The sequence below is a fragment of the Stegostoma tigrinum genome, chromosome 35 (genome assembly GCF_030684315.1).
Source record: "Stegostoma tigrinum isolate sSteTig4 chromosome 35, sSteTig4.hap1, whole genome shotgun sequence".
Taxonomy (NCBI): Eukaryota; Metazoa; Chordata; class Chondrichthyes; order Orectolobiformes; family Stegostomatidae; genus Stegostoma; species Stegostoma tigrinum.
In genome coordinates, this window is record NC_081388.1 from 5434645 (window position 1) to 5456604 (window position 21960).

A 21960-nucleotide genomic window follows, 5' to 3' on the forward strand; every position below is an offset into this window, starting at 1 on the left:
AAATATAACATAGAAGTATAGAATGATAAAGTGCAGAAGGAATCTAGTCTATTCATCTTGATTTTGAAACGACTATCCATTCAGTCTCACTTTCCTATTCCTGTCCTACAACTTTGTTGATTTTCCTTTAAAGTATTTGCCCGATGGAAAGTTACTTCAGACTTCACATTCCACTTGTCCTGAGAATAATAAGAAACATGCAATGATGCAATAATGAAAAAAATCATGATCAAGTCGCTGTAATATTCCATTCTGTACCTAAACCCAAACTACCTACATCAGTATTGGTCCTACAGTCTCATGACTGTTTTCAAATGCATCAATACTTGCTGTAGCTTTGTACAAGTTATAAAATTGATTACATCTGTATTTGTCCTAACATTTAATTCTTGAACCTTACAAAAAAATCTAATCTCTATTGTTATTATTCATCTGAGCAGGAGAATCCATTTCTTTTAAATAAATACAACTATCCAAAAATAAGAAAAATTTTCTGAAGAAAGGTCACCGACATTTAAAAGAGATAGTAAGAACTGCCGATGCTGGAGAAGGGTCCCGACCCGAAACATCAACTTTCCCACTCCTCTGATGCTACCTGGCCTGCTGAGATCATCCAACTCCACAATGTGTTATCACCGACATTTAAGAGGTAGAGGTGAATACAAGAGGATAAAATGTGTTGAGACTGTACAAGTCCTGCCTTGGTTTGTCTTACCAAAATGCAACATCTCATATTTATCTAAATTAAACTCCATCTATCACTCCTCAGCCCATCAAACCAAGATTCCGTTGTACTTTTCATTGTTCATTAAACTATCAATTTTGATGTCACCTGCAAACTTAGTAACCATTCCCTCTATATTCACATCCAAATCATTTTATATAATGACAAAAAGCAGTGGACCGAGCACCGTTCCTTGTGCCACACTGCTGGCCACAGGCGTTCAGCCCAATAAGCAACCCTCCACCACTGCCCTCTGTATCCTACTTTCAAGCCTATTTCATATCCAAACAGCTAGCTCTTTCCAGATTCCATGTGATCTAGCTTTGCTAACCAGTCCATAATGTGGAGCCTTATGAACACCTTGCTGAAGTCAATACAGACAACACGAACTGCTCTGCCTTCATCAATCTTCTTTGTCACTTCCACAAAGAACTCAATCAATTTAGTGAAGCACTATTTCTCACACACAAAGCCAAATCAGTCCTTGTCTTTCCAAATACATGTAATTCTTGCCCCGCAGAATCCCCTCCAACAACTGACATTAGGCTCACAGGTCTATAGATCCCTGCTTTTCTTTACCACCTTTCTTAAATAATGGAACATCAACTACCCTTCCACGGCTATTGATGCTACAAATATCTCTGCAAGGGGCTGAGCAATCACTTCCTTAGCTTCCCACAACTTGACCAGATCCCAGGAATTTATGCGTTTTAAGACATCCAGCACCTCATCCTCTGAAATTTGGGCACTTTTCAAGATATCATTGTTTATTTTTCCAAACTCTCCAGCTTCCATATCCTTCTCCACAGTAAATATTGACATGAAATAGTCATTTAGTATCTCACCCATCTCCTGCTGTACCACACATAGACAGCCTTGTTTATTTTTAACAGCTCTATTCACTCCCCAGTTACTCTTTCACTCTTAATGTATTTGTGGAATCTCTTCAGTCTTATTTGCCAAAGCTATCTCATGTCCACTTTTTGCTCTCCTGATTACGCTTTAATATACTCTTGTTGACTTATACTAGATCTCAGCTGTCCATAATTGCCACATGCCTCTTTTTATCCTTAACCAGAGCTTCAATTTCTCTCGTCATCCAGCATTCCCTCACCACCAGTCTTGCCCTTCATACTAATTGGAAGATACTGCCTCTCCACTCTCATCTCATTTTTGAAGCACAATGCGCCCCCCCCCCACAACTTTCCAACCACCCCATTACCTGTGAATAGCCTCTTCCTATCAGTTTTTGCCTAATAATATCAAATTTGGCCTTACTTCAATTCCAAATTTTAACTTTTAGACCAGGTCTATCCTTTTCCAGAACTATTTTAAAACTAACGGAATTATGATCACTGGCTCCAAAGTGCTCCCTGAATAACACTTTACTCAGTTGCTCTGCCTTAAAGAGAAGGTCAAGTTTTTATAGAATAGAATATCCTTTAATGTCACGCATACTCCATTATAGGAGTACAGTGAAAAGCTTTTACAATGCCTGCCTCCTATGGTGCCATCTCAGGTACAACTACCTAGGTGCAAAGTTTGGATACAAAAGAGAAATAAAAAGTACTTGCATTACTCTATGGAGTTTAAAAGTAAGTTAGAAATAAGACATCAAAAGATTGACTTAACAGCCAGGTAAAAAAAATTCAAATAAACAATACATTGTAGTAGCTCAGCGCAGGGCCTTCACATGTGGTCTAACAGCCCACGCCAGACCCCAGTCCAACAGTTGTCCCTGCTCTGCTCCAAGCCTCCAGTACACTCTGTACTGGTACTCAGCTGTTCCAAGTTAAGTTCCAGGACTACCTCCCCCGTGCCAGTCTCTGCCCGTGCTGCTCTGGGACTTGCAGCCTGTGCCTGCTACTGTTCCAGGATTTGCCTCTGGGGATAAGGGGAGAGAAAAGGAAAAAAAGAAAATGGAAAAGGAAAGAAAAAGAACAGGTGGAGCAGAAAAGTTCTGGCAGGAGTGACTTCTCTGCCACCATCCTACCTGCATTGATCCTTCTCTAGTAGGTTCATCCACATACTGAGTCAGAAAATTTTACTGCACACACTTTAAAAATTCCTCTCCAAGTGTTAACATATGACAGTCCCAATTTATGCTTGGAAAGTTAAAATCCCCTACCTCTACAACCCCATCATTCCTACAAATATCTGAGATCATCTTACAAATATCTGAGATCACCTGGCAAATTTGCTTCTCAATTTCCTGCTGAATACTGGGGGCCTTTAATACAATCCCAATAAGGTGATCATCTCTTTCTTATTTCTTAGTTCGACCCAAGTAACTTCATTGAATGTAATCCCAGGAATGTAATCCTAAGTATTAGAATAGGAAACGTTTGGAGGGATATAGGCCAAATGCAGGCAGTGGAACTAGTTTAGTTTAGGAACATGGTAGGCATGGATGGGTTGGACCAAAGTGTCTTGTTTCCATGCTGTATGACTATGACTGAAAATGTTGACTATTTTTTCTTTCCAAAATTGCTGTCAGGTCTGCTGAATATTTACAGAATTTCAGCTTTCCTTTCTGATTTCAACCACCAGCAGTTTTTTTTGTATTAATGTTTTATTACTATTTTTCAACTACTCTTTAAAGCTAAAGTAGCTCTCCTGTTAAATCTGTAGCTGGAACTATTGCAGAATTCATTAATTACGGTTTAACATTTTATTGACGCAAAACACCCACAGAGAGTAAAGCTCAAAGATTTAATAAATAAGGGCAGTCTGGAGGAATCTGCATTTAAACATCACAAAGTTTATGTCTACTTAACAGTGTTTCTAAACAGTTTTAAGCTTTTCACTGACAACCATAGATTGTTTATGAAAACTGTCCATCAAATTGATAGTGTTCTTAGATGTAACAAGGTGTAGAACTGGGTGAACACAGCAGGCCAAGCGGCATCTTAGGAGCAGGAAAGCTGCTTGGCCTGCTGTGTTCATCCAGCTCTATACTTTGTAATCTCAGATTCTATAGCATCTGCAGTTCCTATTATCTCTGATCTTAGATGTAAGCTGGTACAAATCCAAATACTTTAAATTTAAAATTTAATGAAAACAATAAAGTACCATTCAATATCATGATTAGTTTTATTTTTCAGTCAGCTACATTTGGTGAAAGTGGGTAAAATTAGTCTTATGCACAGAACTCAATATGAAAGAAGACTGCATCTTTTGAGTACTAGCCTTAAACCATAGACCATAACAATTAGGAACAGGAGTAGGTCATTGCACCCCTCAAGCCTGCTCCCCCATTCAACAGAACAATGGCTGAGCAATACAGAATAATACACTGGGCAGTTTTATTTTTGAATTAGGTTACTCCAATGAACACCATATGTATTGAATCTGTATACGTAACATACTAATAAAATGTAATGAAAAAAATTACAAAACGACCAGTGTAGAGAAATGTGAACAGTTCGATGCAAGGTGGGGAGTTGAAAAGGAGAAAAAAAATCAAACAAACGTAGAGACTTTGGCAGATTCTAACTTCAACAGCACCTGGTAATTTTAGTAACCAATTGCTATTTCATGGAAATTATCAATATTGACCAACATTCTTCTCAAAATTCTCTTTCCCATGAAAACAAATTCTAAGATACATTTACAGATAAAGTCGACTAATTGGATCTACATTATTACACTTAGTGTTTTCTACAAATATATGAACCCTATTTCAACAATGGGAGTGATCGGTACGGCACCGGGTGGGGGTGGTGAGAGATATTCCCTGCATCGAAGCTAGATCAGAATTCAAGTCCCACTCAAGGATGTGATGATGTGTTCACAGTGTGGCTAAACACGTGGAGTATCATCTTGTAACCCCTTTGAGAATATATCAAAGGCAGATGGTAAAAGCAGAAGAAATTCTTGGTCAGCCATGTAATAGAAAAAAAGCAGAAGCTTTTATCATCACTATCCATAACTCCTGGATACAACATGCGTGTAAATCCATAGGTTGCCACAGCAACTCTGGATACTTCCTCTACTGGTTAGCTCACAGAAATATCAACATCAAGATCAAATGTCAAATGCTGTCGTTCGTTCACTCGCCGAGCTGGTTTGTTCATTCACAGATGTTTCTTTATCCTGCTGGGTAACATCAGCAAATTTCAAATTTATGAAACAGCAAAGCTGAAAACTGGAATGTTAAATATAAATGAAAACACTTTTTTCCATTAAGTATCTCTACTCCAAGGTGTCCAAACATTATAGACCATATCAGATGCTATAACTGTACTACGCGTCAAGTTTAAATCTGAATTTTCACTAATGTGTGTGCACTTCAAGCTGCTCACTCCAACAGACTTTGGAGTTCCAAATTACAATTGATCGACCAATGAGGCAACAGCCCCTTCAAGGTCAGCTTCAAAAGGTTCAATTTCAAAGTCTCAGGACATGGTAGACAGTTTGGTCGCAACTATCCCAATCCCTTAGAAAGTAAATGTAATCATGAAGGTTAATTGTCTGGGTTTAAGAGTTAAACATCATGAAAATGATCAAACATAAGTTATATTATTGCATCCACACACAACACTCAATGTACCACAGTTACTCCACAAGTTGCATATTACTTTGCAAAGCACACAACTTTGAAGTGTCTTTAAAGTTCCTACAACCTATATTTGTCACTCAATTTAATTTACAAGTTACGGTATCCCAAATGAAAAAACTTGGCTATACAAGCAAAGTAGGCCATCAGCCAACTTCTAAAAATGCAAGCATATACAATAATGTATGTAAATATCATATAAAAGCCTTAACCATACCAATCCTAACTTTTAACAATTACGTAATAGTGTCACTTGGCCCAGCAGATCACAACTCACTTCAAAACCCATGGCCTCTCTTCGCCACACTGGGGACAGCTATTGGCTCCTGTTCCACAAAAGGTAGCTCACATTCTGACGTTTCAGGTCAGGACCCTTCTTCAGTAATGGAGGAGGGGAAGGGGAAGGGGGATCTGGAATAAATAGAGGGGTGGAGCGGTAATAGCCAGTAGACAGTGGAGTGGATAGGGCGGGAGAAAAGACGGACAGGTCAAGGAGGCAGGATGAAGCGAGTTAAGGTGAGTGTAGGTAGGTAGTGGTGGGGATTGGTCAGTGAGATGGGAGGATCCGAGAGGTGGGAGAGAAGTTGGGAGGTCAAGGAGGTGGGGATGAGAGGGGGGTTGGTCTTGGGATGAGGTCAGGGGTGGGGGGGGTAGGATTTTGAAGCTAGTAAAGTCCACATTGAGACCATTGGGTGGTAGGCTTCCCAGACGGAATATGAGGCGCTGTTCCTCCAGTTTTCAGGTGGCATTGTTGTGACATTGAAGGAGGCCCAGGATGGGCATGTCATCCAGGGATTGGGAGGGGGAGCTGAAATGGTTCACGACTGAGAGGGTTGATGCTTGTCGTGAACCGAGCATAGATGCTCTACAAAGTGGTCTCTGAGCTTCCCAGGCCCCAATTCCTCACGTATCACCCCACTACCTCCAGATTCAACACATCATTCTCTGCCACTTCCACCACCTAAACCTAATGGTCTCAATGTGGACTTTACTAGCTTCAAAATCTCCCCACCCCCGAACTCATCCCAAGACCTCCCCTCTCCCACCTACTGGCTCCTCCCACCTCACTGACCAATCCCCACCACTACCTACCTACAGTCACCTTTACTAGCTTCATCCCGCCTCATTGACCTGTCCGTCTTCTCTCCCACCCTGTCCGATCCACTATCTACCTGCTATCACTTCCCCCTGTCTATTTATTCCAGAGCCTCCTTCCCCTCTCCCATTTCTGAAGAAGGGTTCCAACCTGAAATGTCAGCTTTTCTGCTCCTCTGATGCTGCCTGACCTGCTGTGTTCTCCAGCTCCACACTGGGTTATTACTAATCAACCTGAGTTGGCTTATTTGGAACAAATATAATGCCATATATTAAAGTGCGCTTAAACTAAACAGCATAAATGCCAAGTAAGAAAATACTCTCACTACAATGTACCACTGAGGTTCAGCAAGAAAGCAAAATTAATTTGAAATCCTGCTCAGCAGGATTTTTAGAAATGTCCTGGTCTTCACAAAAATACACTGTATTGGGTCACAACATTCAATATACTTTGTCAGAGAGTCACATTCTCGTGAGTTGTTTTCAGCTGTCACAATAAATAGCCCTTAGAATCCATGCTGCTCAGTCCTATTTGCATTTCAAATTTGATGGTTTATCCTGACTGTGCCTGGAGTTTTGAAAATTAACAAAAAATAGGGCTCAAGATTAGAATCAGATAGATTGAGAAATCCTAAATCAGAATATTAGGATCCAAGGTCTATTCTTAGTAATCTGAAATGTATGAAAATGAATGAGAATGTGGATTTAATTGTTATCTGCTCTCTAAAAATTCACACAAAAGATAATGCCTTCCACAAGTGGATACTTGAACAATAACTGAAGTAACCAAGGCAGTTACATTTGAAATAAATTGGATCATTAGAATTTTACATTCTAAATTTCAAACAGGTAAGAGGGAAGATCCACTGTTTCACATGTCCAGCAGAGATTCCCCACGCAGGTGACCTAAAAGGAACATGGCAACAGGAGGAGACCATTCAACCCATAAAGCCTGCCCCACCATTCAATACAATCATGGATGATTAAGCATTTCAATGCTTTTTACAACCACATCCACAGACCTCTGTATGCCATTGATAATCAGAAATATATCAACCTCTACCTTAAGGAAACACAAAGAATGGGCTTCCATAGTCCTCCGCAGTCAGGAATTCCAAAGGGTAACAATTGATTGAGTAAAAACATTTCTCCTCATCTCGGTTCTAAATTATGCCCCTGGTTCTAGACTCCCCAACCAGGGAAAATATCTGCATATACCCCGTCTATCATTTAAGTAATTTCTAAGTTTCAGTGAAACTGTGGAGAACGCCAAGCTAGTTTGTTCAATTTCCCTTTGTAGGTCATTCCTGCCAAATGAGTCTGGTGAATCTTCGGACCACTCCCTTCTATGGCAATAATATGTTTCCTGAGATAAGAACAGAACTGCAGCTGCAGACTAACCAAGCTCGTATGCAATTCAGCAAGACTTCATTACTCCTGTATTCAAATCCTCTTTTAAAAAAGGCTAGTAATTCCATTAGCCTTCCTAATAGCTTGCTGCACCTGCATGTTAGGTCATCAGGGACTGACTGAAAAGGGCACTCAGGTCCTTTAGGACATACATACTTTAAAGCCTTTTACATTTAAGAAATGGTCTATGCATCTGTTTTTCCTGCCAAAGTGGGTAACCTCAAATTTTTCCACTTTATATTTCAGCTGCTACGCTCTTGCCCATCTACCAGGCCTGTTCAAATCCTTTTGAAGCCACTTCACATCTTCTTCACAACATGTTTTCCCACTTAGCTTTGTACCATCTACCAATTTGGAAATGTTATATTTGGTCTCCACCCCCGAATCATTGCTATATATTGCAAATAGTTGGGACTGAAGTACTGTGACTTGCAGTAGTATTCACCTACTCAAAGCCTATCAAAGTGAAAATGATCCTCTTATTGTTAAACTATTTTCGTTTTTTTTTAGTCAATCATTAATCAATACCGGCAATTTACCTCCGAATACCTGTGCTTTAATTTTAATAATAGCTTTCTATAAAGGACTTTATCGAAAACTTTCTAAAAATCCAAGTATACTACACTCATCAACACACCTTTAACTCAAATTTGTTAGTGACATTTTCAAAAAACTCCAAGTTCTACAAACATCATTTCCTATTTGCAAATCCAAGCTGACTATGCTTAATCATTATCCTCCAAGCATCTATTTGTCCCATCTTTGTAATAGATTCTATCATTTTCCTCACTACTACATGAGGCTAAAAGGTTTGTAGTTCCATGTTTTCTCTCTCCTTTCTTAACAGTAGGGTGCCATTTGCTAACTTGCAATCCATAGAAATCATTTCAGAATCTATAGAATTTTGGAAGATAATCAATGCATCTACTATACGATCTACTATCTACGATAGCTACTAACTACAACATTCTAATGTTAATTTCCTTCAACTGCTCATTTGGATCTCTAGTTCTAGGAGATTTATTGTATCTTCCTCAGAGAAAACAGAAACAAAGTAATAGTTCAGTTTCTCTGTCATTTCTCTATTCACTATTATGAAATTCTCCTGACTCTATTTGTAATGGACTCACATTAATTTTAGCCAACATTTCCCTTTTACATCCCTATAAAAGCTTTTACAGTCTGTTATGTTTTTCACTAGATGATATTCATATTCTACTCACCCTTTTTTAATCAGTCCTCCTTTGCTCTATTTTAAAAATCTCCCAATCCTCAAAATGACTGCTTTATCTGGCAACTTAATAGGCCTTTAATCTTATACAACTCAGACCTTCCTTTGTCAACTACAGTTGACTGACCTTTTGAATGTTTGCACCTGGAAGGAATAATATTTCTGAAGAAGGGTCCAGGCCCGAAATGTCAGCTCTCCTGCTCCTATAATGCTGCTTGGCCTGCTGTGTTCATCCAGCTCTACACGCTGTTGTCTCAGGAATAATATAGTTGTTTTGAAGATTATCCATTGCCTATGTACTGTCATGCCTTTTAATGTATCTCGCCTATCCACCTCAGCCAATTTGTATCTCACGCCTCATAATTTCCCTTATTCAAATTTAAAACCTAAGGACAACCTACTGATTATAGTTCATTACCTAAAAAAAATCCAGAAAACTTTAAACAATTTTTTTTTAAAGTTCCTAAAGGTTACCTAGAATGAAGTGGAGGAAAATGGAACATTTGAGAACCTTTGCAACAAATTCAGCCCCTTTGCCTTTAATTGTATGGTACAACATTAGTACACAATATGGTTGAACACTAAACCAACTCAAGAAATCTATGACTTGCAACAAGCAAGTAAACATACTATAGACAAGTTTGCATATGACACAAAAATAGGTGGGAAGGCAAATGGTGAGGATGACAAAATGATTATGGATAGGGATATAACACAGTTAAGCAAGTGGGTAAACTCTTGGCAGATGGAATATAATGTGGGAAATATGAAGGTATGCAGTTTGGCAGGAAGGACAGATAAACTGAATATTATTTATATGGAGAAAAAGTGCAGATAGTTACAAAACAGAGGGGTTTGGGAGTTCTTGTGCTTAAATTACAAGAAGCTAGCACATATGCTCAGCGGGTATAAGGAAGGCAATCATAGAATCATAGAATGTAGAAGTCCTTTCACCTATAATGAAACATTGATTTTTTTTTCAATGGGAATTCAGTACAAAAATAGGGAGGGTTTGCTCTACAAGACACTAGTCAAACCATAGCTGGGATATTGTGAACTATATTGGTCTTCTCACCCAAATTGCCCAGATATGCCCTGTACATAAAAGGCAGGATAAATCCAAATCCAATTACCATCCAATCAGACTACTCTCAATCATCAATAAAGTGATGGAAGGCATCATCAACAGTGCTATCAAGCAGCACCTGCTCAGAAATAACTTGCTCAGTGATGCTCAGTTTGGGTTTCACCAGGGCCATTCAGATCTTGACCTCATTACAGCCTTGGTTCAAACATAGACAACAGAGCTGAATTCCAAAGGTGATGTGACAGTGACTGCCTTTGATATTAAGGGTGCATTCAACTGAACATGGCATCAAGGAGCCCGAGCAAAACTGGAATCAATGCATATTAGGGAACAAACTGTCTAGTGCGTGAAGTCATACCTAACACATAGAAAGATGATTGTGGTTGCTGGAGGTCAATTTTTCGCAAATGTTCATCAGAGTAGTGTCCAAGGCCCAACCATCTTCAGGTGTTTCACCAATTAATAATGCCCTCCATTATAAGGTCGGATGCGGGGATGTTCATTGACGATTGCACAATGTTCAGCACCATCTGTGACTCCTCAGGTACTGAAGCTATCCATGTTCAAATGCAATAAGATCCTGACAATAGCCAATAACATTCGCACCACACAAATGCCTGGCCATCACAAATAAGAGACTATCTAACCACCGCCTCGTGACATTCAATGGTGTTACCAATGCCCCACCATCAACATTCTGGGGGGTTATGACTGACTGGAAATTCAACTGGGCTCACCACATAAACAGTGGCTACAACAGCAGGTTAGAAGTTACGAATACTGCAGAAAGTAACTTACCTCCCCACTTGCCTGGATGAGTGCACTTCCAACACAACTCAAGAAGCTTGACATCATCCAGGACAAAGCAGCCCATTGATTGGCACTATATCCACAAGTATTCATTCCCTCCACCACCAAAGCTCAGTAGCAACAGTGTGTACTATCTACAAGATGCACAGCAGGAATTTACCAATAATGCATAGACAGCACCTTCCAAGCCCACGACCAATTCCATCCGGAAGGACAAGGGCAGCAGATGTATGGGAACAGCACCTCCTTCAAGTTCTGTTCCAAGCCAGTCACCAACCTGACTTGGAAATATATTCCTTCACTGACAATATGTCAAAATCCTGGAACTCCCTCAACAATGGCATGGGGTCAACCCATAGCACATGGACTACAGCAGTTGAAGAAGGCAGCTTGCCACCATCTTCTCAGTGGCAACTAGGTAGGGGCAATAAATGCTGACCAGCCAGGGACGCCGACATCCAACAAATTAGAAAACTAAAAAGAAAGACATACTGGCATTGGAGGCAGTCCAGAGGATGTTTCACCAAGTAGATTCTGGGGATGAGAAGAGACTCTTGAGAAAAGATTGAGTAGGTAGGCCTGTATTCATTGGAGTTTAGAAAAATGAGAGGCAATCTTATTGAAACACACATGATCCTTAGGAGACTTGATAGGGTAGTTGCAGAAAAATCGTTTCTTCTTATGGGAAGTCTAAGACCAGAAGGCAAAATCTCTGAATAAGGTACTGCCCATTTTACACTGAGATGAGGAGAAATTTCTTCTCCCAGAGAATTGTAAATCTGTAGAATTCTTTACCACAAAAGGCTGCCAAGGTTTGGTTTTCAAGTATTTTCAAGATCAAGACACATTGAGTTTTAAACAGTGAAGGAAATAATGGTATGGGGATAAGGCAGGATAGTGACAATTATTTGATCAGCCATGTTCTCAAATGGCAGAGCAGATTTGGTGGCTGAGTGGCCTACTTTGGCTCCCACATTTTTTTGGTCGCACAGGTTTATCTAAGACTGTGTCACTCAGTGACAAAATCTGGGATTTTCTGGCTTTCCTGACCCAATACCACAGCATTGTTGGAATAGTGTAGATTTGTCAGCATTCAGCAAATAAAAATAAGGATGCCATTTTGAACAGATATCATCCATCATGCAATCTGATAAACCTTCTGCATAGCTCTAATATTTTTGATTTCCCTTTTAGATTACTAGAATCTCCTACAATTGATAGTACTGCTTAACCCATAAGTACAGTGCAACTTACTGTAAGACTATTTTTAAAATTGTATGTGAATTCTGTGCTCACCAAGATGGTGGATATCAATGCCAGAAAATGCAACACTTTTTCACCATCAGTTTCCAGCATCAAGCATCCTTGACCTCTGTACAGTAAAAGTGAAATTAGTTTGACTAGTGTGACTTCGATTCAAACTCAAACATACATGCCCTTTCGCACCACAATGTTTTTTCCACTTCTCATACCAGCCTTGAGCAAAATTACCGATTAGTGCTGAGTAATGGTTGCTGTTTACTGTTGATTCAGTTTCATCGGGAACTTGATTCAAAACTGTCAAAAACGCATTTCACATCACATTCCTGCAGCAATCTGTAAGAGTTGAACCCAGGTCACAAAAGGTGTTAGGCACTAAAGCCCTTCCACTGCATGAAACTTCTTTTTTTCAGGTAGAGAATCAGTTGAAATCAGCAGAAAAACATTGTAATGGATAGAGATTATTTTAGTTTAGTGAAGGCACCAACTATTAACATATTCCTTCCACATTAAATAAAAAACTGATGAGCTTTGTTTCGTCATGGCCAGCAATAGGATGACTTCACTCAGGCTGACCACTACCCATTTTCAAATGAGCCAGTTAGGCTGAATAATGAAGACATGCATCACATCATATTGCTGGTGAATATCGAATCCATTTGTTGGAAGGTTGGTTTTGTATATACGATCACGAAAGATACCATATGACACTAGAACTGAAAGACTATGGTAAAACTCTCAGCTAAAATTTCATTTCTTCCACCGGAATTCTGAAAAAATTTAGAATGTATTGGTGAAATTGTCAGACATGCAGAACCAAATTTCCTGCAGGCTGACAACTCTAGGTGTCACAGATGAAGGTGATGCAACATTTCAGCAAATGTTCCACCTTTTCAGCTTACTGGTGAAGGTTTGGAAAACTAAAACAGCAGCAGCCAGTTTGATTTAGGATGTGTAATTTCTGCAGCAGAAAATTAACTTATTTTAATGTTTTATTCCATTAAAGTAAATGCTTTTGCTTCAAGACATCCGGAAGTATTTCACAGTGTACAAGTCTATTCCATACTGTAAATGATGACGGATCATGTCTAAATTCAGCCACTTGAAAAAAATGAAATGAAACAATGAGCAGTATAATACTCATACAACACAGCAAAAATCCAAAAAGCGAGATATTGATTGAATAAAGGCACATCCATGTGTTTTGAAAACAAAAGAATTCCAGTCCAATACAGTAGCCAAAAAATCTCTTGTGAAAAAAAACTAGAATTGCAAACTTTTAAAGGTCAATTCTGCAGTATTCCTTACAAGTCTCCACATACAACTCATATCAAATACAACGTAAATTAATTTTCTGAGCCTATTACATGCAGATCTTGGCTACATTTATCCGACATTTTGCAATGTTGACATTCTTCTCAAACTAGGCTTTTAGGTTGTATGCATTTAGGTTGAAATTAGATCAGCTGAAGCTCTCCTGCAAAAAATTCAAATGACCCCTAGAATTGTGACCACATCTTCAGATATTTTCAACTGTATATAAACAAATGGTTGGTTCCTTTCAATATTATTTATCTTAGCAGCACAGTTGACCTACGTTAATCTCACAAATGCTGTCTTAAAGATCACATTTAGTAAGACAGGTAAATATTTTTCTCCACAGGGCATAGCAGTTATTCTCTTTTTACCATTTTTTTGAAAAACCGTGATCTTTTAAAAGTCTTTAAACAATGCCTGAGAATAGCAATTCAATCGCCTTTATTTTGGCTCCTTCCCCAAACTAATAAAAAAAGACTTCTCCATAGACTCATTAACATTCTTTAGAACAGATAAAAGGCCCAAACTTTGTGAAGTGATTCCTAATCGTCAGACAATTAAAAAGGAAACGGGGATGCTTTTGTCTTGACATTTCTGCTGCTATTGTGCTTATACAAAGCTTCCTAGCTCTGCCATTTTCAGCCCAGCGATGCTTTACAGGGTTCCACTTTCACGCGTTATGGTTTTTTTGATATTTTGCTATTGCCTACATATGAAAGATTTACACAATTTTATTTACACCATTTTCGTTTTTATATAAATCACAAAGTACGTATAACTCATTTCAACATAATTGAATTCAGAAGGCAACAAACTGAAAGTCGCAGTGGCACTTTTGCTCAAAACATTACTTCACCCGATTTCGTCAAAATCACGTCGTTTAGAAAAAACATAAACCAAAGGCAAGAAAGACAAAACAAGCTAAACAGCGGAAAAAGCCAGATATCTGCTAAAGGGGCCGTAAGTGGTGGGTCCGCCCCAGCCCGGCTGACATATAGCTGGCGCCTGCCCGCTCCGGACTCCCAGGTTTTGATCGTATTAACATGGCGAGTTAGGGAGGTTCTGTCTCTGACTCGCGCATGACTTTGAGCGGATTTTCTTAGACGGTACCTGTCTTTTCTTTGATTTCGCATAAAACACTGAAGAGGGCCGGTTTCATCCTGTGACAGTTTAACGCATGTTTTCTGCAAAAGTAATTAGAAACACGTTAGGATCTCCTTCTACAAAGAGTGAGAACAGCAAATGCCGAGTTCCCCTCAGGCAAAACACAATCAGAATCCACAACACTGGGAAAATCAACAACGTAAAGCATTTAAACTCAAAATAACAAGCAAGCTTTCCCAGACTGTGCAACTGACAGCGACTGGATCTGAAAATATTCAACGACAGGAAATGACTCCCAAATTTCACATATTCAAAGACATTAAAACATCTTAGACTCTCGGTGAAAACAGATCCTAAATCTTTAAATCTCGATACACAGCAGGCAGTTAGGACTGCAAAACTCCATAAATTTCAACAAAAGCTGTAGCGAGCGCGCAATGAAAAGTGTTTTAACAATCTCTTGGAGACGCTAAAACACTGTATTGGCATGGAGTTGTTCTACTCTAAAATATTAATACTTTTTTTCTTTATTAGCGCTTCTCATTATCTTACATTTCCAAGGATGTGGACCTCATTTACCGCCTCTAAACCTCACAAGCTTGTTATTTTCAAACATTTTCATCTCGTCAGTTGCAGAGTTTCATGAGCATTCAATAATGAAGCGGCAGTTGAACTAATCCATTGCTTAAAATATATGTTTATACATTAAGATATATGTATACGTGTAGGTAACGTTCGGGCTGAAGATCATTACAGCGGTTTAGTTATTTTATGCTAAATGAAAGGCGATAGATTAAAACTTTCTACTAAAAATAAATCTTAGATGAGGGTTGGAAAGTTTAATACCCTGTAATCCAACTTCTTAATTCGCCATATATCTTTTCAAGCTATGTATTCCATTTGGTGCGATTTGTCCTAACTGTGTACCGTTGACACCTTCAGTACTGAGTTTAAAGCCCTTGAAGTGCAAAGGTATTCTTAAAGAATTGGGATAATCAAAATTAATGAAATATCTTAACATCAATATGCACAATATTTATTGAAGCAAAAAGCCTATTTTTGACTACATACCCAAACCCATGACCTTTCGATTAGAATCATTCACCCTTTTATTTATCAAAGATTGAATGAACATTTTACTTTTAGAGTGCGGGTAACAATGTAAAATTCCAAGACTCAAACAGCCTTTCGTACCACTGCAGTGTCTATGTTACGATAAATCACATCAGTTAGTCTTATCCTTGTTGAGTATACCGATAGACTGTAGTCGCGTTCCAGAACGCGTGCAACGCTGGCATATTCCGACACGCGTAGGACACATTTTAAAACAGTTCACTGAAATTTTAACTGGAAACGTTAGATAACTAACTACAGAAGCAAGTACTTATACTATCGGGCCATTAAAATTTGATAAAAGTAAAATTATTTCGAAACCATTATTGTCAATTAAATTTAATTAAATGCTCAAAGTGCCATTCATTAGGAGTTCTACACTAAAGGCAGTCTTCTTCCAGAACCATAGATAAAAGAATTAAATGAGAAATACCAATATTTTAGCCAAAGCAAATGCAAAAACATAATGACATTTAACATCTAAAGAATAACAGTTACTGGAGAGTTTGAAAAGATGCCAATAATAATTTCAATGTTTCTATTTGTATTTTATAGCTTTGAAATACTGTAGTTTGAATGCGAAAGAGGTCAGACAAAGGGCACTAAACATGCTGTTTGATGAAAATTCTTTACAGAAGTAAAGATAAAAACCTGAAGTAAATTAGAAGCTAAACAACAATCCATATTTCGTTAGTCAAGCACAAAAATCACACTGCAGCTGTAAACTAAAATAAGCTTTAAATCGGCCAGATTGTAAATCTTGAATTTACAATTGCAAAGTACCGAAAAATAGTCTTCCACTGCAACTTCTCAAATTTTGCAACTAAGTGTGCTTGCACTAGATTATCATTTTGTAAGACCAATCACCTCAGGTCAGTTGTGTGTCGCACGTAAATTTTGAGGATAGACAGACAACCTCAGACAACGAAAGAATTCAACAGTACAAAAAAATGCCAGTGTAAATAAATACGATAGATACACAGATAAATAAATAAACATTAATGAATAAATAAACAAACCCAGCTCCAAGAAAGCTAGTCGGATATCACACACAAGTGTTCCGCTCAGTTTGATTGAAGGGTAACAGTTGTCAGCCACTGAAACTGCCCTAGTATTTACTCATTAGCGTTGTTTTCAGTAACTGGTTCAATCTCCACTTTATAACGTTAAGCAATATCAAAGCGAAGATACTGACAATAAATAACAGACTAGCTGCTGGTGATTATTATACAGAAATAGACTAGTTCATATTAAGTTTCAGGGTGAATTCAGTTTGAAACAGGGAACTAGGCAGAAGCAAGTAAAAGCAAACATCAAAACCAGCCTTCCTATTTATCAAATTAATTAGAAATACTGAATTCCTAGTACACTACTAGGAATACTGACATTTTCTTCAATACATTTCAGTTAAGTACTTCAGCCAAAATTCTTTAAATAATGTGTAGTTAGTAATCTTCGGTTATAAATATTTAACTACAATGTGGTAAAATCTCTAAGCAAAATAATTATTTATTGCTACCATGGAAGGGATAAAAATTATCGTAAGACACTATCTGCCTAAACAGAGGAGGCTTATGCCAAATCTTTTAGGATCTTTTCATGATCTCAATATGCAGAATTCAAAATCATTTTCAATACAATGTAATCAGATCATGATACAAAAACATGTTTTTCACGCATATACAAAAACAGGATAAAAACACGTAATCTTAAATCAAGTCACGCATATATTTTGTTTAACCAATGAAGATAGCACATCTAACAACTTATGGCAAGAAATTAAATACCCTATTCATACATAACCAATCATGAAGACAAATCCAGAGAAATATTACATTTAAATTAATGTTAATACAGTCCAACTGAAAGATTTAAATAATTCCTTTTTTTAAAAAAAACAATATTTTATTGCTTAAGTATCTGACATAAAGCAGGTCATTCAAAGAAGGTAACAGAAAACATGACATACAATGTTGACATTTAAACCAATTTAAAGGTAAACTATAAACAATCCAACAGGACACTACATTAGGGATCAAGATAAATTCAGTTTGTGCCTTCCAAAAGTAAACGTAAAAAATACAGTGGCTTTCAATGTTTACCAACATTTGTCAAAAACAACTTTTCAAAACCTGAAATCCTATATTTTACTGCTTGATTTTATTTAAATTTAAATAATCCACAATGATATAGCTCACAATTTAGTGTCACAAAAAACTTACTTTAAAAATTAGCCAGGTATTTATAAATATTGCAATATGAATGCCGGGTTAAGCCTGAGCTCAATGTCTTTCACAACATGCTTACAGCTCAACAAACTAATTAGCTTTTAATAAATGACATGGTATACTTATAGTGTGATACTACAATTTTCTCAATTTTTTATGGAATACAATCAGAACAGTGGGTCTATGTCAAAGCCTCATTCATTTCACTTTGATCATAGCTCCATTTCACTTTCTTTCCTTTAATCTCACAACCCATCCAATCACAGTGCTAATGCTGACTGGGTCTATAGAAGTTAATGAATAGATTAATTATACTGTATGTTTATTACCATTTGTGATCAATTAATTAGTCTTTACAGTATATAACCAAAGGGATTAAAGTGCAGGAAAGAATCTATGAACTCATTTGGTACTTTTGTGCTCATTTAAATCATTGTGCAATTAGTATGAAATAGTATATTCCAGTATGAACACAGACATAAATAGTGCTTTATTAATAAAATCACCTAGCACTACTGAGTGATATCAAAGAGCTCACTGGCAACTTTGTTTCTCTCATCTCGAATTAACTGAACCACTACTTAAAATCTATTTAAGTCAATTCGAAATGACTGGTAGTGATAGCACCAAGTTTGGCAACCTGCAATTTTGACGCACAAATCCACAAATTAGCTAAAACCTGGAAAGATCGTAACTGCTTAATTCTTCACAATTCCTTTGTTTCCTGCTGCTCATAATTGGAATGAAATACAATGAGTGAAACAAATGGATGGAAAGATGGTAAATGTATACATTCTCTGAACGATTATAATCAGATGGTCCAAATTTATTTCATATTCACAACAGTTCGACAAAACATTCAGCAAAATGCTCAGAACGAAAATGGCATCATCAAAAGTAAAGATATAACTCTGTTTTGCTTGTGGAAAAATAAAAACTATAAATGAAAAATAATTCAAACATAAGATGATTTTTTAAAGTATAGATTATCATTAGCTGTTTGCAATAATCAGAAAAATAAATGGTTGTTTCATTTCGAGCAGTAGACTGCACCTAAAAGGCTTTTCACTTTTGAAAACACTCAATTTTACATTTCTTGTAAAATTCTCATGAAGCTAAATTCACTACTGTTCACTACAAAACCTTCCAATTTAACCAAAACAATCAGCTCACTGCAATAAGCAACTTATTCAGCTTTTTTCAAACTGCAAACAAATTACAGTTGCCAAGAGCGTGCCTTAAGAAACTTTTTACTCTGGTTCTATATGCTTTCTTTCAATCCCTTGGGAACTCTGTACAAAGTACATTTCGTCGACATTCCCATTTACTTGCAGCTCCAAACAATTTTTATATCACAAAACACTGCTAATTGCTGAAGATGCTGTTTGCCTGCTGCTATCCTCCTTCTCAAACCCATTAGACAACTTGATTAAAAGGTCAAAAGGCACATTAGTCAAACAGAAATTTAATTAGTATTTGGCTAAACATTTTAGTTATGGATGCAACTGGACCCAATAACCACCCTCTGCAAGCGATGTAAACATTTTAGTGCCCCTCTCTCATTGAAAGAGGATCTAAAATCACACTCTTGTATTGCTTAAGATGACTGAGATTTATTTTTGGTTATTATTTAGAAACTGATTTTGATGTTGCATGAGCCAAAAATGAGTCCCCAGTGATAAATACACACCCCAGTGATAAATACACAAATTGAAAGGGCATTCATTCACAAGCTTTTGGACATTGGTGGAGTAGGGATTGAGGGGGCAGGCAATATTATTTGTAGGCATTTTTGTACAAAGCATAACTGCAACCATCTAAGTTTAAATCATTGTGTGACAGTCAGGCTGTAAGTTCTTTCATATTGGGGGTTTAGGTGGGTGATGATCTCTTTCATTCCCCCTTCAGAAGATGAAGCGATCGTGGAATTAACGGAAAAAACAGATTTCTGAATAAAATGCAGGTGTGACCAACGCACACATACAAAAAGGGAGGGTATCATTCTTTGAATAAAGTAGAATGGGTAAAGTTGAACACGACTTAAAGGATTGGGAAGGCAAACTTTCTTCTTTTGCTTCTGTGAAGATGCTGCTTTGATTTTGATTTTGGGTGGCTTGGCGGTGTGGGGGTGGAAAGAAAAAAGAAAGGAATGTAGATTTATTTGTGTGAAATGTGCCTGTTTAAACTGACTCCTAAAGTTGGAGAGGCGGGGTTGGTAGAGGGGTGCTGTTGGGAGACCAAGGCTGTGGGAGGGAGGGGAAACGGTGTGAAAGGAGCGTGTACTGACCTGGCCTGAGCCTCGTCCAGGCTCTGGTCAGTGATGGTCATGATCTGCTGCAGGATGTCTCCGATGTCCTGTTTCCGTCCCTCGGGGTCGCCTCCGTCCGCCTGGGAGTGAGGAGGGAGCGAGTGCACCGCCAGAGCCACCCCGGGGTGAGGCTGCAGCAGCCGGGACTGGTCCTCCATCACACACCGGCCACAAAATGAAAAGAAAATCTCTCACACACACACAAAAGACCCTGACACAGAGTCCACAGGGTGTGAAGAGGGAAAGAGGGGAAAGGGGAAAAAAAATTAGAAAAATACTCCTCTCCCCTCTGGAAATGTCACTGATCTTCTTGTTTTAAATCCAAAGATCAATTTTTTCCTCCCCTCTTTCTTTCTCAATAATAATAGATCGGACGTCCTCCAGGGGTTGGCTCACCCAACACCAAGCCCGACGTTGCAGCGATTTGAATTTTAACCGTCGCCGCCACCGCTCAACTCCCCCCTCTTTCCCGCTCGCTCGCGACTGTTTTGACGGCGCTCGAGCCGCAGATGGGGAAGAGGGTGAAAGAGAGAGGGAGATGCGCTCCAGCACCTCCCCGTCCCGGCCACCCCTTACATCCTCTCACCCCATTGGCCGATCCGTTGCTACGAGTGACGGCTGGTGAACTTTCCCGCCCCTCTTTCCACTCCCATTGGATGGTTCCTCCGGGCTCGGCTTTGATGGACAGCTTCTCCACAGTCTCTGGACGCGTTGGGTTGTTTGCGGGGGGGGGGGCGTGGAATTTGGGGTAGGGTGGGTTAGGAATGGAAGGCTGAGTTTGCCCTCCTCCTTCACTCTTGCCCCCGCCCCTCACTTCCCACGCCCCTCTCTTCCCCAGCCCACCCCCACGCTCGCACGTTTTCGGCGCATCTTGCTGATTGACAGCGGCCCAGCTGCTAGGAGACGGCCGGCGTGAGACGCCGCGATTGGCGGTCGCCTGGTGATGATCCACCCCCTCTTGCAGAGCCACTGGTGAGCTCGATGTCTTCCAAAGCTGGTGAGTGGCAGGTTGAAAGAATGCGCGGTGTTTGAGTGATGGTTTATGAAAACTAAGCTCTTGACTGACGTGCGCATATTTATAGTGACAAACTGCGGGCGAAGAGTTTATTCATTTAAATCTGGCAATTGCCAGGAAACATTATTGAATCGGAGTGGAAAGAGGCTCTTCAGCCCATTGTGCCAGCACTGGTCGTCAGACATCCGTAGTTCTCATCTCTTTTTTCAGCACTTGATTCTTAGTCTTTGAGATGTACTCCCTTATCTTGTGAGTCTTCCTCACACTTTTCAAGATTAAATTCCATATGCCACGTTCAGAACGTCTAAAGTGGTCCTCTAATCTAAAGCTTTCCTCCTCACTATTTAACACCAATTTTAATGACATCACATCTAGAAAAGGAATTACCTACTCTAAAATAAAACTTTATCTACTCAAATCCCAGTTCTTCAGAAGTGCTTGGGGCAGGTGAACCTTGAACTTGGATCTTCTGGCCCAGAGCTTGGAGCACTACCACCAACTAACAGACCTTGCCCATAGCCTTGTATGCAGTGGAGTTTCAAGTCCTCTTCCAAACAGGTCTTAGCCGTGGGATTTCTCGACACATTTAATACTCTTTTAGGCCGTGCATTCCAGATACCCACAACCCTCTAAGTGAAAAAAAATTCCAAAGTCCCCTCTAAACCATTTGTTCCTTATTTTAAAATTGTGGCCCCAGATT

At 38.8% G+C, this 21960-nt stretch overlaps 1 protein-coding gene and 1 long non-coding RNA gene across 10 annotated transcripts in view; one reads left to right on the forward strand and one right to left on the reverse strand.

Annotated features, from left to right (window-relative positions):
- pbx4 (pre-B-cell leukemia transcription factor 4) overlaps positions 1-20950 on the reverse strand; it is a 472408-nt gene extending 451458 nt beyond the window's left edge. For 2 of the 9 annotated variants that reach the window (XM_059639966.1, XM_059639962.1), the window contains exons 1-2: positions 20225-20949; positions 14603-14676 (exon numbers count right to left, since the gene is read on the reverse strand). In XM_059639966.1, coding sequence (XP_059495949.1) covers positions 14603-14676; positions 20225-20403 — 253 coding nt within the window. In that variant the 5' untranslated portion in view covers positions 20404-20949. Of the gene's footprint in view, positions 1-14602; positions 14677-20224 lie in introns of all 9 variants that reach the window. The other 7 variants (XM_059639960.1, XM_059639963.1, XM_048521988.2 and 4 more) reach the window with 7 other exon arrangements.
- Positions 20951-21182: 232 nt separating this feature from the next.
- LOC125447375 (uncharacterized) overlaps positions 21183-21960 on the forward strand; it is a 42238-nt gene continuing 41460 nt past the window's right edge. The window contains exon 1 of the long non-coding RNA XR_009442978.1: positions 21183-21242. This is a non-coding gene — a long non-coding RNA (uncharacterized LOC125447375). The remainder of the gene's footprint in view (positions 21243-21960) is intronic.